Below are 18,118 nucleotides of genomic sequence, written 5' to 3' on the forward strand. Positions count from 1 at the left end.
AGGAATTTTCCCTAAGGAGATAATCAGGGAAATGTGCAAAGATGGATTGAGTCTTTCAGAGTCATGATCTTCATTTCTAAGTTGAATAATAAATGATTTACCAGATGTTCCAGCGGATACTTACTGTACCTAACCTTGATAAAGAATTTAGCTCTGGGTTATTGCTCTTGTCCACTAACATTGTGTATATTAGTTGTTTCTCAGTAGTTCATTACTATCTTAATAGTTTACTGAGCCAGATCACTGTTCAGTTTTTCTTTCTTTCTCTCTAATCGCCAAGGTAGCATGGATACTAGATTAAGTTAATCAGGCCAATGCATATTCTGTCATTGAACTCTTCTGTGAGTGTCATGGTGACTATTTCTCAAATTGCGTTTAAAAGTCTGTGATAAGTTGCTCCACAGTTAATACCAAATAGGATTTTGGTATGGATGCTGGTGTTCTCTGTTCCTGGTCCACCTTTGTATAAAAGGTTACTTGATTCTACTTGGCCATGGTTAGTAGCTTCGGAAGAAAATTGAGGCACATGAGCTGTGTAATCAAGCGCTTGGTATTTACTTTGGTTGATTCACCAGGGTGGCTGAGAACAAGTTGAGAAGTTAGCTAATTCCCTACTGTTAATTTAAGTTGTTTTAAGTGTATAATATATCATCTAAGATCAGCTTATGGAGGCTCAAAACTTTTATTTTCAAGGTATAGGAGAACAGTTAGTGTTTGGACTACCATTCAACAGCCTTTCTGGCTTTCTTTTTCATTCAAAAGTGAAGAATTAGAAGTTCTGCTATTATTTGTTAGGAAGTAATGGAATTTCTGAACTCAAATGTCATTTTTTAAAACAAATTTATTCACACATTCTGGTAAACTAGTACTTAACAAGGCATTGTAGCGTCTATCTGTCACCTAGAGTTTTGCTTCCAAGCCTTTATTTTTCCTTTAAAGTGGCAAACCAAGGCTAACAGAGAACTAAACATTTGTAAACCTAAGACTTTTCCGTGATGATTTTTTTTTTTTTTTTTTTTTTTTTTTTTTTTTGCGGTACGCGGGCCTCTCACTGTTTGTGGCCTCTCCCGTTGAGGAGCACAGGCTCCGGACGCGCAGGCCCAGCGGCCACGGCTCACGGGCCCAGACGCTCCGCGGCATGTGGGATCATCCCGGACCGGGGCACGAACCTGTGTCCCCTGCATCGGCAGGCGGACTCTCCACCACTGCGCCACCAGGGAGGCCCCCGTGATGATTTTTTAGAGACCTATTCATTTGTCTCTTCTATTCATTTGTCTGTTCTATTCATTTGTCTATTCTGCTGATTGTATGCTTCAAGACAATGACACCTTAAAATTCCTTTTTTCAAAAAACAAAATTGATTAATAATTTGTTCTAATTTAAGGGTTTCTCCTCTTCAAAAATCTGAAGTTGTTGAGATGGTTAAGAAACAAGTTAAAGTCATAACACTTGCCATTGGTGATGGAGCAAATGACGTCAGCATGATACAGACGGCACATGTTGGAGTTGGAATAAGTGGCAATGAAGGCCTTCAGGCAGCTAATTCTTCTGACTACTCCATAGCTCAAGTAAAGCATCATTTCTGTAAAACACACTGTTTGTCTCTGTCAACTGACACTATGAAGAGGAAAATACTAATTTTGTTTCCATTCTTATTTTAGTTCAAATATTTGAAGAATTTGTTGATGGTTCATGGTGCCTGGAACTATAACAGAGTCTCCAAGTGCATTTTGTACTGCTTCTACAAGAATATAGTCCTCTATATTATTGAGGTAATCCCAAATTCAGTTTAAAAATCCTTGTCATTTGCATATATATTTGAAACTTTTTTGTGTGAAGACATTTCCTTATCATTTTAATTAATCCTTCATTTGCCTACTTTTTATAACTTCTAAATACGTTAAAACAAAAAGTTTGTCAGCCATGGAGAATAATGTTGAAATTGTGGCTAAAAACATACTGCTTTGGTAAGAAATGATGAATTATAATTGCTAATGAAGTAATGTGTTCGGCTTTTAAAAGACTACAAACTATGTAGCATTTTTTTTTTATAAAGTTCAAAAACATACGAGAGAAGACAGTACACTGTTTAGGGATGTACACAAGCAAAACTGTGTTTAAAAAGAAAAGGAAGGGAATAGTGGACATAAAACTGAGGCTATCAGTTCTACTAAGGGGTCTAATCAGGAAAAATACACAGGTAGTTTTGCTAATATTGGTCATCTTGTAGTTCTTATTATGTCTCAGACTTACATAATTATATACAAGTATTCTTGCTGTTCGGACCTGTTTTGGTTTCTGAGTTTGGTAGGTAACAAGAGTCTAGATAATGAGGAATTTGTCTAAAAATTATCAGAATAATTCAGTTCCTGTGTCAAAGGAATTTCTATATTCCTCTTCATGTACACACATAACATCATTTTTTAACATGAAAAGTTAACCTAGATCAGGAATATCACTTTTAAAAGGATGCATTTTGTTCTGCAAACATGTTTGCAGTACCTACTGGATGCCAGGCACCAGGCTTAGTTCACCAAGTACAAAGTAAGTCAAGCAAGGTCCCTATCCTCCAGAAGCTTGCCAATAGAAATGTAGAACAAGCCACAATGTGTAATTTTACATTTTCTGGGAACCACATTAACCACAAGTAAAAATTAAAGCCCAAATTAATTTTAAATTATATTTCATTTAACTCGATATACTCCATAGTATTATTTCAACATGGAATCACTATAAAAATTATTAATGCAATATTTCACATTCTTTTCTTCATACTAAGTGTTCACAGTCTGTTGTGTATTTTACACATGCAGTATATCTCAGTTTGGACTAATCACATTTCCAGTGTTCAGGAGCCGCATGGCCAGTGGCTACCCCCCTGGATAGCACAGCACCAGCAGATGAATAAGTAAACTGAACACTCAGGATGTGATAAATAAGTTATTTATCTTTTTTTTTTTAACATATGACCATTTTATCATCAGAAGCTATATTTGTAATACTTAAACTCTAGGTGTTACCAGTTTCTTTCTCCTCTTGCAGCTTCACAAAGCATGACAATGAGCTCTCCATAGCTTGTTAAGAAAACCCTCCATCTTCCAGTCCTGTCAGAGGCACTGCCTACACCCTCATAAATCTGCCCCGGGGTCCCTTACAGATGTTTGTTTATGCCACCTTGCCCTCTGTTGACTGTTTCTACACATCTATCAGAAGAGACACAACCTAACCATATGCCATGTGGAAATAATATCCCATACTTCACACCACAGAAGTAACACCATAAACAAAACAATCAGTAGACTCCACATTTCCCTTATTGATACATTAGTTGGGAACTGCTGTATATTTGCTTCAGCTGTTCTTTATGCCTCTGTCTGAATGTTTATCTCCTTAGCAAAATGTTGATTGAGCATAGTTCTTATTATGAGTCAGACTAATAAAAATAAAACTTAGTTTTGAAGTGTACAGGCAGTTTTATTTATTGGTCACTAAAAGTCTATAATTAGGTTGCAACCCATTAGATAAAATAGACACTTTAAATACTTGGAAACATAAATAAGATAATCTATGAATTTACTTATTGTTCATTACTGCTGAATTTGGTCTGGAATAGTCTGTGTTTTGAAGCAAACTGCACTTCCAAAATAGCTTATGAGATCATACAAAATATTCTTTTTGTTTATATAAATTTGTGGTTATTTTCTAATATAATTATTTGTAATTCCCAGTCCTAACTTTTCTAGTTATATTTTCTTCTCATCCCAAAACATTGACCTTCAAAAGAATATCCATTTATAGTTTATTTACATATACTCTTGAAGGTACGAGGAGTTTAAAGCCACTGGCAGCAACAAATCTGCTTACAAAATATTAATTTTGTGAAAAGAAATAAGAGTACTCAACTTGCCACTTCTTAAATCTATTTGACAATCAACAATGAAGTGGTCAAAATTATGTCTAATGGGAGAAATAAAATATATTAAACTCAAATGAAAAACTAAATCTGCATGCTCTGTCTCAAATCCAGAGTTATGTGATTTGTGGTTGATTGGCCCTAAATTTTACTAGGCTTTGAATTTAAAGCCTCTTTGAGAGATATTTAACACTGATCAGTTTCTATACATGTTGAAAGGGAAGCAAGTCCTAAACTTTACTGGAAATCTCATTCTTAAGTTATTTTTCTTTTAACAGTTTATGGAAATGTATTTTGAATATAATTCAACTATCTTGGAAATGAATTGACCTCTTAAATCAATTCCCAGATACCCAACTTTTGCCAGCTAAAACAAGTTCTGCAGATGTTAATGGCTCACGTCAATACTGTGAATGAATAGATAGAAAACACATCATTGAATGTCTCTAGTGAGGACAACTGCCAGTCTCGAATCTCCCCTTTCAGTTTATTGTGCTGTTCAGGCGTGGGAGCAGAATACTCACTGACTATTTGTAAGCTGCTGTTTAATATGCAGAAATGCTCCATCGGGGAAATGTCTGTGAAGTTTTAACTGCCACGCCTCTACTAGGACATGGAAGTTAGAAAATAATACCAGGACAGGAAGGTCTGAAGTTCCCTTGCTAATAAAGGAATGGTATGGAATGCTATGGGTTTTATAGATTATCTGCAAAAACTGCTTTTGCCATTGCCATACTGCCAGGAATGTCACTATCTAGCTACTCCATTGCCATAAATTACAGTCAAACAAATAAATACGGATTTGGCAGGTGGCAGCATAAAGCACTTGCTTATGGTGGCTGCCCAGCAGCAACCCTAGGTGTTCATTGAAATTACTGACATTTTCTAAAGAGATTTTTTTTTTCAATTTCTCTGAAACATCTGACTCCTTCCTAGCAAAATAAGACCTTTTCTTTCAAATAATCAGTCACATCCAGGTTTTCCAGGAAGATCCCAAAGCAGTGTAGCGTTTCTAATTTCCAGAAGCTTTGATTAAAGTCAATGAGGTGATACTTTCCCAGCAAGTTGTGCTGGGATATGGATTTCCTGTGACTTTAAATAATTTAGATACCTCCCCAGAGGGGCTGATGTTTTCTTTTTGCATCCATGATTTTGTTGAGTCAAAGGAGGGACTTTTATGTGTTTATAGTAATTTAGGTGTTGTTTTATTAAGTATGGGATGCGTTTCTAATATATCTTTTAACTACAAATCTCAGACTAACTTGAAATCAGCCTTCTGGTAGACTTCTTCACTGTTAAAAAAACCTCTTTTCCTTTAAGATTTGTAAACTTCAATGCCAAAATATTTGTATGAAGATGTGTACTATATTGGAAGGATCAATTCCTATCTAGTCATTTCTCCTTTTTCAAAAAAAGAAATTAGAATATTAGCTTTCTAAAGTGCAGGAAGAGTATTTCTAGAAACATGTTCACATACCTTTCAGTAGGAAAAATGAAATGGTAAAAATGTGTTGATAGCTTTCCACTTAACAATGTGTGCATTTCTCTCATAAAACCTTCAAGTGGTGCATTTTAAAATAAACTTGGACTGCGAGCATGCTGGTTTATTTGCAAGTTATTTTGAACTGGAAATGTCATGTAAATATCCATTGATTTGAGGGAGATTCCTGAATTTCAAGCTCATAGTGGTGTTTTAATCAACACCAAAAGTTACGTACAAAGAGGCCAGGAGACCATTCACATTTACAAATGTTTATTAACACACACATTTATTAACATAAATTTCTCCTATTATGCAGTATTGATGATTACCAATGCATTTATAACTATAAGCTTTGAGCCAAATCATGCCCATTAGAGGAATTTGGTATGCATGCAGCTTTGGCTTTCTTCAGACCAATGAAGATTAGACTGTATCTTCTTAGACTACTAAGGCCATAACTGAAAGTTTGTGTTTAAAAATTCTTTATATTACCATCATACCCTAAGAAATCTGAATGCCACAATAGATCACAGTTGCCTTCAGGGAGAACATTACCATCACCCAGAGCATCACAAATATGTATTTACATAATCCACATCTCAAAAAGGCCAAGTGTGAAAACACAATAGATAGCGTTGAAGTCTGTCTTGTCCATTGGTGTCTACTTAATGCTTTAAAAAAAAAAAAAAAAGTTTAAAACTCAGCAGCACCCCAAGGAATAAATTTAACTTATGTGAGGATGCTAGGTTCTTTTAAAGTTTGCATGTAGCAGTGAATGATCTGGCTCCTAGCAGAGGGCACATGTTCAAATGTTTTCTGTAAATATATGTAGCAAAGCAAGTAAGAATTTCAGATTTACCTCTGATTTCTGTGCTTTTGTTCTTTTTGTTGTTAATGTGTGTTACAAGCCTAACACAATTTGGACTTATTTTTCATGTGCTATTGCTACTTTGTTCTCTTTTCCATCTCATGAAGCCCACATTGGTTTTTATATACGCTCAGTCATTCCTTTCCGCTATAAAAAGGAAAAAGATCAATGTGGGTACAGAAACTGTTCATAGGGAGGCCAGCCTGGGTACATATTGATAAATGGTGAATTTGTAGCAATTCATGCTTCCATAATGAGGTTAAATGAAACGTGAAGTGTAGCAAAGTCCCTGCAACTCCAATTCAAAAATTCACTTGACCGGCATGTCCAGACTGCTGTCCCCTAACTGGTTTTCGGTGGTGGTTGTTATGTTTTGGCTTTGTGTTTGTGTTTATATAATCTCATTGTTGGGCCAGACATTTTACTCTTCCAGATTAATGTGATTTTTAATTACATTTTATGTCTGCTTTTAAAAAAAATAATTCAGGGATTATTGATTTACTGATACTCACTTTAATTTTCCATTTGTCTTAAACATGCTGGAGAAAGTTTCCCTATATTGCCCCTTAATTTTGTAGCCAAAGTTAAGCTTTCAGTTTTTAAGAGAACTGCAAAATGTATAAGAACGTGTTGCTCTATTAAAGATTTGTTTTTAATCAAAGCATAAATTTAAGCTACAAAATATTTTTATATAAAGAAGCACATTTATTATATTAAAAAATATATTTTAATGTATTCAAATTTTGCATTCTGATGGCTATAATTATCAAGAACCATAAAAAAGAAAAAGTTATGTTCTTTGACCCATTAATTCTACTTCTAAGAATTCATCCTAAAAGGAAAAAGAAAAAAGGACATGAGGAAATTTTAGAGGTAATAGATATGTCTGTTACCTTGATTAGGTGATGGTTTCATGCATGCATGCATATGTCCAAACTCACCAAATTGTATACATTAAATGTGTGTCATTTTTGTATGTCAACTATGCCTCAGTAAAGCTATTTTTATTAAAAAGTAATTCATCCTAAGAAATAGAGATGTTTAGGATTTCTGTACAAGAATATTCAGTTCAGAATTATGTATAATAGCAAAAACCGGAAGCAAGCTGAATATCCAGAAATAGTTATAGCCACACTGTAGGGGATATATGTCCATTAACATCATTTTAAAGGACATGTAAGGGTGGGAGGGAGGGAGACGCAAGAGGGAAGAGATATGGGAACATATGTATATGTACAACTGATTCACTTTGTTATAAAGCAGAAACTAACACACCATTGTAAAGCAATTATACTCCAATAAAAACGTTAAAAAAAATAAAAAAGAGGACATGTAACAACTTAAGAAAAATGTGTATTATATAATGTTAAGGAGAGGAGCAGGACGTGACACTACATACAGCTTCCCAGTAAGATAAATCTATGAATATATATAAATGAGCTACTACATGAATACAACCAAAGTGGAAGAAAATAAATGGTGATGATATTATTATAGGAAACTATTTTATTTTCTAAATAAACAAATTTTTAATTATAATGAAAACAACAATAATCTTTAAATAGCTATCAGAAGGTAGATATTTTAAAAGGGAATTAAAGCTCTAAAATTTTAATTGCATAAAATATATTCTCGTAAGTGCCTTTTAGGAAACAAGGTTATATCTAATTTTTTTTATAGTCTGTGACTGCCCATTGATATAGTTCTTTTTCGATTCAACAAGTGGAACCAGTTCTGACTTAAATAGCAAAGACCTTACGAAAGAATCCCTTCGAATTAAAAAGCAAACCAAAAAAATGCCATTTTCAAGAGAGTCGTGAAAATACTACGTCAGTGAGGCTTTTATGCAGTGGTTGAGTATACAGCAGATTCTAAGCAACGAATTTATGGTTTTTGTGTTCTAATTTGGGGGGTTTGGGATTGTTTTCTTCCTAGATCTGGTTTGCCTTTGTTAATGGCTTTTCTGGACAGATCCTCTTTGAGAGATGGTGCATAGGTCTTTATAACGTGGTAAGTTTAGGACTTTTTATTATTCCTGTTCTATTGAATACTTTGAGATAGACATTCACCCTGAGTTTGGCTGCCTGGTATAATGACGAGTTTGTGCACTTTAGATGTTTACAGCAATGCCGCCCTTAACTCTGGGAATATTTGAGAGATCATGCAGAAAAGAGAATATGTTGAAGTATCCTGAATTGTACAAAACATCTCAGAATGCCCTGGACTTCAACACCAAGGTAGGAACCAGTGCCCTGGTGGGACTTGCTTTACTGCTCCAATTGCTTGGGGCTTTGGATCTTCCAAAGCCAAGGAAACAACTCCCGGGTCCTGACCATGGCAGGTCAGATTTGCTTAGGGTTCTGATATGGACTGAGAAGTTGTTTTGTTTTGTTTTGTTTTGCTATAAATTTAAACTGTAGCCACAATTCACTGGGGTTTGCCAGGCAGCAGTAAACTGGGTCTAGCAGGCAGAAGAGGTGCCCCTTTGGCCCTCTGACTTTCTGTCTTTGCAGTGTTCTGGGGCAATGGTCACTCCTCACAGGGGTCAGTACTGCAGGACTGACAAGGACTGTCCTTACACATATAAAGTGGTGAGAGGTAATATATCATTCTTTTCTAATTTTCTGTTTTGTGGAATAACCTTGTCCTTATTGGAATATTAGGTTGTTTGTATTGGGCATTGAAAATATAGTCTCTGGTAGATAACTCAGCCATAATACTCAGTATTTCCAAGACATAAAATTTAATACAAGATTAAATAACCAACACTTTATCTAATATCATATTCCGGGTTTATGTCCTACATAACAAGCCATGGGCTCCTGTCATCTTTGTGATCCATGGTATTTCTTCATCTCAGCAACAAAAATATCTAATTTCCTGAAGAGTTTACTTTTCCTGCAATTATTTATTCTAAAATGTTTCCAGTAGTATGTTAGTAATTCGTGTTTCTATCCAGTGTGAGGGAGGAAAAAATTTTTTTAATTTTATAACAGTCAAGGTGGATGCCGTTTTGAAACGATAATAAAAGTATCAAATACACCTTCACAGCATTTTTTCCCAGTCAATATAGTACATGTTTATTATGTTATGCATGTTATGTTACTAATAATTACCTGTAAGCTAAATTCAGTGTTTTGAATTTAGGAAATTAATGTAGGATTTTTAAAATATTTATTATTTCATAAAATTCTCAAATGACATTTGTTCTCAGTATATCAAGGGAATAGAGTGAAACAGGTGTGTCAGTGCCTCTAACCTCATACAGTAAATGATAATGTTAAGTTTACCACCAGGATGTTATTCGTCTTCTGAGATGAGGTCTTCAAGAATGCACTGTGCACAGTGTGTCCAGGTGTGCAGATGCATACAATTTGAGGGCATGGTTTTAAACAACTGAATTTGGTTAAATTAAAAAAAAGAAAAAAACTAAAGCATTCTTTGACTTACACCATTGGTTCTAAAAAGTATTTTTAGGGGTCTTTTAAAACCTTTACTATTTATAATATGCAAGGTCTATGCTTTTATTTTTAAATGTTTTATTTTTTGATTCTTTAAAATTTAATTTTCATGTCCAGTTTGTATTAAATTCCACTGCCTTGCTGTAATGTTTTTCATTACTTACGGTGAGTATTTTCAAGTGACGGAAAGCCATATCAGGGCAGATACAATGGACCATGAGCTCTTGTTTCCTTGGAAATGTAATCTGAGAGCTAGGAAGGTTCCAGGCCTACTGGCATGCTAACAGTAATCCTCACCGACCCAGGCAGTTACATCAACCTCAGTCACACTTCCACATCTCCCGTAGCTCAGGCTTCACGGTGCTCTCTCGAGAGTTAACTTCCCAGCCACTACCTTGGCCATGGTACTGTTGCTTATAAACATAAACTGATCCTCACAGGATTACCCAAAACCACCCCTAGAGGGACTTCCCTGGTAGCACAGTGGTTAAGAATCCACCTGCCAATGCAGGGGACGCGGGTTCGAGCCCTGGTCTGGGAAGATCCCACATGCCACGGAGCAACTAAGCCCTGTGCACCACAACTACTGAGCCTGTGCTCTAGAGCCTGCGAGCCACATCTACTGAGTCCACATGCTGCAACTGCTGAAGCCTGTGTGCCTAGAGCCCGTGCTCTGCAACAAGAGAAGCCACCACAATGAGAAGCCCACACACTGCAACAAAGAGTAGCCCCTGCTCACCACAACTAGAGAAAGCCCGCGTGCAGCAATGAAGACCCAATGCAGCCAAAAATAAATAAATAAATTCAGTAAAAAAAAAAAAAAAAACTCTGCTAGAAAGTCACATCCTTTCACGCCCTTTGCATGTGGCAACTTGGAAACAGCCTTGCGGCCAGTGAAAAAGTGTAGCAGGTCATATATAGTTTTAATGTGTGAGCATCCTTCCTTGTACTTTTTGCTATTCTTTTGTTGTATACAAAGTACTTCACTGTCTGCAAAGCCCATGCATTTAGAAAAGTCACCAGATCAACCCAAATAGATTCTACAACTCCAGTATCCATTTAAATATTTATAGATACACAAGATGCCAACAATTTTTATAGGGTTTATGGTTTTTTCTAATGATTTCAGTGAAAATTATTTGAATAAATCCCATATGAACATTTTAAAATTCAGGGACACATGGTTACAAAATGCATATGTGTATACACAGCTAGTGCTGCGGGTCCCCAATGTAGAAGCATTGTTGCCCTGAATGATGATGATTACGTTTGTTATGGTAAAAAGGGTCGGAGGTTCTGAGGTCATGACAGGGGTTAAAGGATTAACATGTGACAATAAGTATCAGTCAGGAAAATGGAAAAGTAGAACTAATTTTTCTTGCACCCACCTGTGCTTTCTGTCAAATAAAAACTTGCAGTAATGACATAGTGAGGAGAAGAGACAAAGGTTAATGAGTAACACAAGTTCAAATGTGTAATGTATTGGAGCGTAAATTGGATCATACAACCCGGTGTGGCTGGGTGAACTAACAAAGGAGGTTGAGATCACAGTGGAAAATTTTGGGAGGCAGGCAACTTAATTTCTGTTGTTTGAACAGCTTAAAACTGTTAATGCATGCCAATTTTATTTAGCATAAGTTTTGTTTGCAAGAAGCAATTTTGAATGACAAAACTGCAACCATTCAAAGGGCCATAAGAGTTCTAAACAGTTTTTCTATAACTTAATCTTTCACATCCATGTTACAAAGAAAAGATCAGTGATACTTGCTTTCTTGTTCTTAAAATACAATAGATGAGAAAGCAATAACAGTTAAACTACGTTATAATTGTATGAAGTTTAATGTTGACAGGTGTTTAAAAATTAAGAAAGTCTTTTATTACTTAGGTCCTAGTGAAAATGCTTTGCTTGAAGGAATTATACAATTTAAGTGTTATACTTGCTATATTTAGTGTGTGTGTGTGTGTGTGTGTGTGTGTGTGTGTGGAGGGGGAGAGAGAGAGAATGCACTATATCCTTACCATTAAAAAGTTTACACTTTAAAAAAAAAAAAAAGTTTACACTTTCATTGCACATGGAAAAGAGAAAGTAGGGATTTCACTAAATTACAATCTTTTCAAAAGTCTATTCTAGTGGAATTATGAAAATAGTCCCACTTAAAGAATTTCAAGGTCTGCAGTTATTTGAAATTTTATTTTCTTTTTCAGGCAGAAATTTAAACTTTTAATACTTGGTTTTTAAGAAGTAGAAAAAATTTCAGTGAAGCTGAAAAAACATTTTGAGAAACATAAAAATAAATAAATGACCCATGAAGGTCTAAGAGGCAGAAAGTGTCTGTCAGTTCTATTAATTCACAGTGGTGGCCCGAGAGAAACACGTTTTGTGAATCTAGCTCACAGATAAAAAGAAAGGTCAGAGTTCACAGAGCTAGTTTATCGCAAATGGTTCTCATGGATTTTTGTTTTCCCTCAGGTTTTCTGGGTTCATTGTTTAAATGGCCTCTTCCACTCAGTTATTCTGTTTTGGTTTCCACTAAAAGCCCTTCAGTATGGTAAGTAGAAAGGACATGCATGCTAAGAGATGACTTTTTACTTGTTTAGAAAAATAATTCATTGTCAATATACGTTAAAAATTATAGCAGTGTTTCGTGTTATGGTATTTTTCCTTAACCTAAAATACATGCATCTAAACGTTGTACACACTTTAAAGATTTTTACTGTTCCTTTGGGAGCAAAGTGATTTAATATATGCAAAGCCTTTCTTCTCTACTTCTCATGTTTTCCAATCTTGCAGAGAGTTAAATTTTAGGGCTCTTTTTTTTCCTCTGTTGATGTACAGTTTGAAGACAATAGTGCTAATATTTTATGTGATCTATTTATTATACCTGTGAGCCTTGTATCAACTCTTTATACTGAACCTAATCAGACATGCTAGTACTTTCAAGTACTTGAGCCGGAGCTTTAATTGAGATTTTTAATATGTTTTTAAGTTCATCTTGGAGTGTAAACTTTTCTCTGCTTGCTTTGAAGGGGTGATGTTATTTTGTCAGTTTTGAGAGATAGGCTTATGGTGAATTTCCTCTACACATAAAAATGATTAAGTAGCCACTTTAGAAAAGAGGTCTCTGGGATGCTTAAGCTGGTGCTACTGTGTCCGGAGCAGAACTTGCCCTGAGATCCTGAGGAAGATGGCTGACCATTCAGCTCTCAAACTACAGTACTTCCAACATGACACCTCCACCCAAGGATCTGTGCGTCCTTTAGAGGTACTGGCCGTCCTCTCAGCCTGTGAGTTAACGCTGGCCCATGAAATGCAGTGCCAGATGTTCTATCCCACCTACGGAGGGATCCTTGTAAAACGTAAATCAGACCAGGTGCCTCCGTCCGCAAAACCCCACAGGCTCTATCACATTTAGAAAGAAATCCACAGCCCCAGCCTTGGCTAACCACACCCGACTTTCCTTCTTCCCCAGCCCGCTCTCCCCGTCCCTGTGCTCCAGACCGCAGGCCGTTGTGTTCTTCCTCATCTTCACCAGATGTTCCAGCTGCTCTCTTCCTCCCGCCCTCGGGTCTGTGCTCAGAGAGGCCCTCCCGGATCGCCCTGCCTCAGAGACCCACCAACCCCACCCCTGCTGCCCCCCTCTCCCCATCCTCCTGTATCCTCTTCATGGTGCTTGCCTATGGGGTGTGATATATTTGCTTTTTTTTTTTTTTTTTTTTTTTTTATAACTATCATTCTCCTCTGTTAGAATCAAAGCTCCAGAAGGGCAGGGAACTGTCCATTTAGTTCACTGTTGTTTTCGTAGTGCCTAGAACAGCGCCAGGCTCACCGTCGGCACCCAGTCCATTGTGGAGAAGTTCATGAGAGCATGAGTGGGAGGGTGTGAGTGTCACAGAGAAGGCAGTACTTTCATGTCCTAGTCGGAGATTTTCATCTCATTCCTTTATTAACTACTCTGACAGTCCAACAGTGAATACTTCTCATGTTCTAGGCCATAGAAATAAGTGTGGTAAGAAAATCTACTTAAATATAAAATATTGGCCCAGTGGGCCAGGAGAATCACAGTGGCATTTTTTTTTTAGATAAAATTTACATACCATAAAATTCACCCTTTTAAATTGTACAATTCAGTGGTTTCTAGTATATTCACACAATTGTGCCAATGTCACCACTTTCTGATGCCAGAACATTTTCATCACCCCATTCCCATGAGCAGTCACTCCTCATTTCCCCTCCCCCTCCCCCAGCCCCTGGCAACCACTGAGTTTTATCTCTGTGGTTTGCCTATTCTGGACATTGCATATAAATGGAATCATAATATGTGACCTTAGTTCATCATTGTTGCAGCATGAATCAGTACTTCCTTCCTTTTTATGGGTGAATAATATTTCATTCTACGTATAGACCACATTTTGTTTATCCATTCCTCAGCTGATGGACATTTGGATTGCTTTCACTTAGGGGAGCCATAGGGTGTTGAAATCTAGGGTACGATAAAGGACTTTAGACAAGTTCTCCAGGTAGTTTATTTTCATAACACAAAATCAATGTAGGTATGAAAAACTAGGAATGTCCATCTAGGAAACTGCTATTTTAGTGTTCTAAATCAGAAAAAAAAGAAACTTAATACCAAAAGTAGCTCAAACCAAGCCGCCTCCACATCACCTTACCAATCCAAAACACTTTAACAATGACAGGGTTTGAAAGGAATTCCTAAGTAATTCCAGCCCCAGAAGACCAGCCCCAGAAGAGTCTCCCTTTGCATTTGTCTGGGGAACTGCCAAAGCCAGCCAGCCTCAGCAGAACCAGTTCACAAGGGGTGCTGTCTGAGGAACCCAAATCCAGCCAAGTCCAGAGAACATGTGCTTTCTCTTCTTAAGAGATAATAACATATAGCATAAGTTGTGTTTTAACATTCTGCTTTTTTTGGTCTTGTTTTTATTTTTACATAAGGAGTTTTTGTTTTCTTTAGCGTTTGAAAGGATGGGGTACAGAAGAAATAGAAATAACTATGTAATGTATGGCTAAGTATTCATTCATCGACTTGCTTCAGCGTTTCTCAAAATATGGTCACCTGAGAAGACTCAAGACCTTTTCAGGTCCATGAATGAGGTCAAAATTTGAAATTGAAATTAGTTCAATTTCAAAATTGAAAATAGTTTCAAACTTTTTATATTATCAAGACATTATTTGTCTTTTTCATTGCTGATGCAAGAGGAATAGTGGGTAAAATTGCTGGTACCTTGACACAAACAGGGGTACAATTGTATTAGTAGTCATTCTTCACTGCCATGCACCCACGTTAAAAAAACAACCCCGAAAAGCTATTGCACTTAAGAATGCCCTTGAAGAAGCTGTAAACCTAATACTTTTATTAAATCCTGAAACTCGATACACGTCTTAGGAATATTCTGTGTGACAAAATGGGAAGTATGCGTAAAGCACTTCGGCTGCATACCAACCATGCAGCAGCTTTATCAAGGTAGAGTGTCTTGGGGCTTGTTTGAGCTGTGAGCTGAGCCAGCTACTTCCATGAGGTTACAGAATCGTGCATAAGTAAAAGATCCATTCAAAATGCAAAATGGACCAATGGATTTTTTTTTTAAGGTTAGGTGTATTTTTTTTTTTATTGTAACATGGGTTTATAGCATTATGTAAGTTTTGTGTATACAACAGTATATCTCTACTTCAGTATGCACGACAGCATGCTTCCCACCAAAACAGTTTCAGATTCTACACTGCTACTAACCTTTAGGAAACTATCTCCGCCACTGTAAGAAACTTCTTGAGTTTTAAAGTAGTATCAAGGAATAACCAGAATTATTAGAAAAGATTACTAAAATACTTCCCTCCTTTATAACTCCATCTCTCTGTGAATTTGGATTTCCCTCATATATGGCAACCAAAACAATATGAGAATCCAGCTCTATTAACCCAGACATTAAAGAGATTGTAAAAATGTAAAACAGTGCCAATTTTCTCACTAATTTTTTTGTTTGGGAGAATAGATATGTTTCATAAAATCTGTTTTTATGTTACATATATAGGGTATATTACTGTTAGGTAAATCAATACAAATTTTTTTAATTTCTGTCTTAATTTCTAATTGGGTAAATATTGGTAGATATAAACCATATAAACAAAAGCTTTGAGGGATTCTTAATAATTTTTAAGAGTGTGAAGGGGTCCAGAGACCGGAAAGTTTTAGCATGAATAATTTACCTAAATCATCCAAATGCCAAACCTGATAAACACAACAACAGGCTTTTAACTTTTTTCCTCGATTCGATTTTGAAATGAATCTCCAGCTTATGACAAACCAGTGATGACTAGAAGGTTTAGTTGGACCCAACTACGATTATTTTTGATAACTTGCTTATATTGATTAAGGGACCTAACCAACGTGCCACATAGCAGAAGTATGGAAGTCCAGAAGTAATCACAAGATGCTTTCAGTTATTTTGTAGATTTGAGTTTGTTAATTGGGTTCTATGAAAGTTCACAGATTAATGGCAGGCATTTATGTCTGTCCACCACATACCACAAGACATGTTAGCATGTCAGATCCTGTGTCCTTCATCATGGGATACTCCATAGAGAAAGGTAGTCTCCTAGGTTTCGGGGCTGCCCCTTAAGCAGCGCTTCGTGGCTACTTTTATCTGAAAACCTTAGAGGGGAGGCGGGGTCACACTGTGGAGCATGGCTGGGTGCTTTATATATTTAACTTATTGTAATCTCAAAGCTCCTCCAAAGTAGGGAGTTTCACTCAATCTTTTAAGTGAAGAAACTGAATTCAGTGGAGATTGATTATAAATAAACCAAGATGACACAACTTGTAACAGAACCTCGCCTGGTCTGTATGTCCAAAGCTCACCTGGCTCTCCTTGTTTCTTCATACCAGCACCATGCTCCGTGTCTCCTCTCAGTTTACTCTAACATATTTTGTACTTCCATATTAGGCTTTGAATAGCTGTCGTCAAATATGTGCATAAGTAAACTACTGTATGACACATACCATGGGTTTTACATTTTTCAATGGTACCAATGATTAAATTATTGTTATTTTTTTAATTTTTTATTTGATTTTTTTAATCAGTAATAGTGATTTTGGTTTGTCAGTACCACTCCCTTCATCTAAAGGCATGTTTATTAGTCATTGCTAGAAAAACAGAATACCTTTAGATGTACCCCTGAATTCAGCCAGATCCTCAAAGAGCCATGTGCCTGGAGTTATATTGGTGCTCCCCAGCCCTCTGTAAGTTGCTCTTTCGGTCCAATGCCAACAACTGTGAGAGATAGTAAGAAGGCTCCCTAAAGCCCTCATCTATACTGTTAACAAAGTTCTTTTCTAAGGGTTCAGAATGCCTTCTGTCTTACTGCCCATAGCATTAAGCTCCACTTGAATGATTTTTTTTTTTTTTTTAATCTCACGAACCCTGAGAATTGGTTAACAAGTCCAGTTTCCTTCTTCATGTTGACTGTTGGAAATTTGATTTTCATTTGTGACCCATGTTAAGCAACTTTATGAGACTTCATACAGTGTTTTGTTAAATTAGCCTCATTTCTGGCTCCATTGTATGGCTCTTGGTTCCCCTTCTTTTGTTCAGCACTCCTAAATTGACTTGTCTTTGAAAGGATTCTGAAAGGACCTCAGTTATTTTCAGTTCTAACAAGTCTCTCTTCTTTTCATGCAGGTACTGTATTTGGAAATGGGAAGACCTCTGATTACCTGCTGTTGGGAAACTTCGTTTACACTGTGAGTGTGGAACGTTCGCCTCGTTTGCATATAAAATTGAATTTTCATATGAGCTCATTTTCAAATTTAAATGTGTGCATTTCTGGATTTAGGGGTTGTTTACACTTCCTCTTAAAAATGAAATGAGATGTTTCGACTAGTAAGAGATTATTTTATATTAGGGTATAAAAATGTCATTTAGGTTCACTGACTTTATAGACCTTTGGTTGCTCTTATTTTCAATATTCCTTCATTACACTTATTGCCTCACTTTCCCTTTTTCTCTTCCTTGTCCCTTCTTCCTCAGTTTTATTTTACTGCCCTTGTTCGTATTTCTTTTGCTTTCCTAAATTTATGGCAAATAGTACCATTCTACTTGGGTGTTTAACCAATAATTATTCTAGAACTTAATGAAAATAAAGTTGGGAGAGAAATCTCCACTCTTTGGGGACATTTAACCCACACAAGGCATGGACCTCTCTGTGTTAAGCCACTATGTCAAACACTTAAGGAGGATGCACAGTTGAGTGTGAGCTGCACCCTGCCATTAAAGAACCAAAAAAGGTTTTAAAACCATTTTTCCCTCTAAGGTCAAAAGCTCCACTTGGATGCAAATGCTCAAGGTCACACAATTAGTCTCTAATAAAAGTTTACTCCAGC

General features: G+C 36.4%; 1 protein-coding gene across 9 annotated transcripts in view; it reads left to right on the top strand.

The window, feature by feature from the left end:
* The window catches only part of ATP8A1 (ATPase phospholipid transporting 8A1), a 238,991-nt gene that overhangs the window by 179,177 nt on the left and 41,696 nt on the right, over positions 1 to 18,118 (top strand). For 8 of the 9 annotated variants that reach the window (XM_027103059.1, XM_027103060.1, XM_027103061.1 and 5 more), the window contains 6 exons: positions 1,385 to 1,568; positions 1,662 to 1,772; positions 8,200 to 8,274; positions 8,379 to 8,501; positions 12,196 to 12,274; positions 17,418 to 17,479. In XM_027103059.1, coding sequence (XP_026958860.1) covers positions 1,385 to 1,568; positions 1,662 to 1,772; positions 8,200 to 8,274; positions 8,379 to 8,501; positions 12,196 to 12,274; positions 17,418 to 17,479 — 634 coding nt within the window. The remainder of the gene's footprint in view (positions 1 to 1,384; positions 1,569 to 1,661; positions 1,773 to 8,199; positions 8,275 to 8,378; positions 8,502 to 12,195; positions 12,275 to 17,417; positions 17,480 to 18,118) is intronic. The other variant, XM_027103063.1, reaches the window with a different exon arrangement.

The sequence above is a fragment of the Aethalodelphis obliquidens genome, unplaced genomic scaffold (assembly GCF_003676395.1).
Source record: "Aethalodelphis obliquidens isolate GAN/ISIS:26980383/991018 unplaced genomic scaffold, ASM367639v1 scaffold6, whole genome shotgun sequence".
Classification (NCBI taxonomy): Eukaryota; Metazoa; Chordata; class Mammalia; order Artiodactyla; family Delphinidae; genus Aethalodelphis; species Aethalodelphis obliquidens.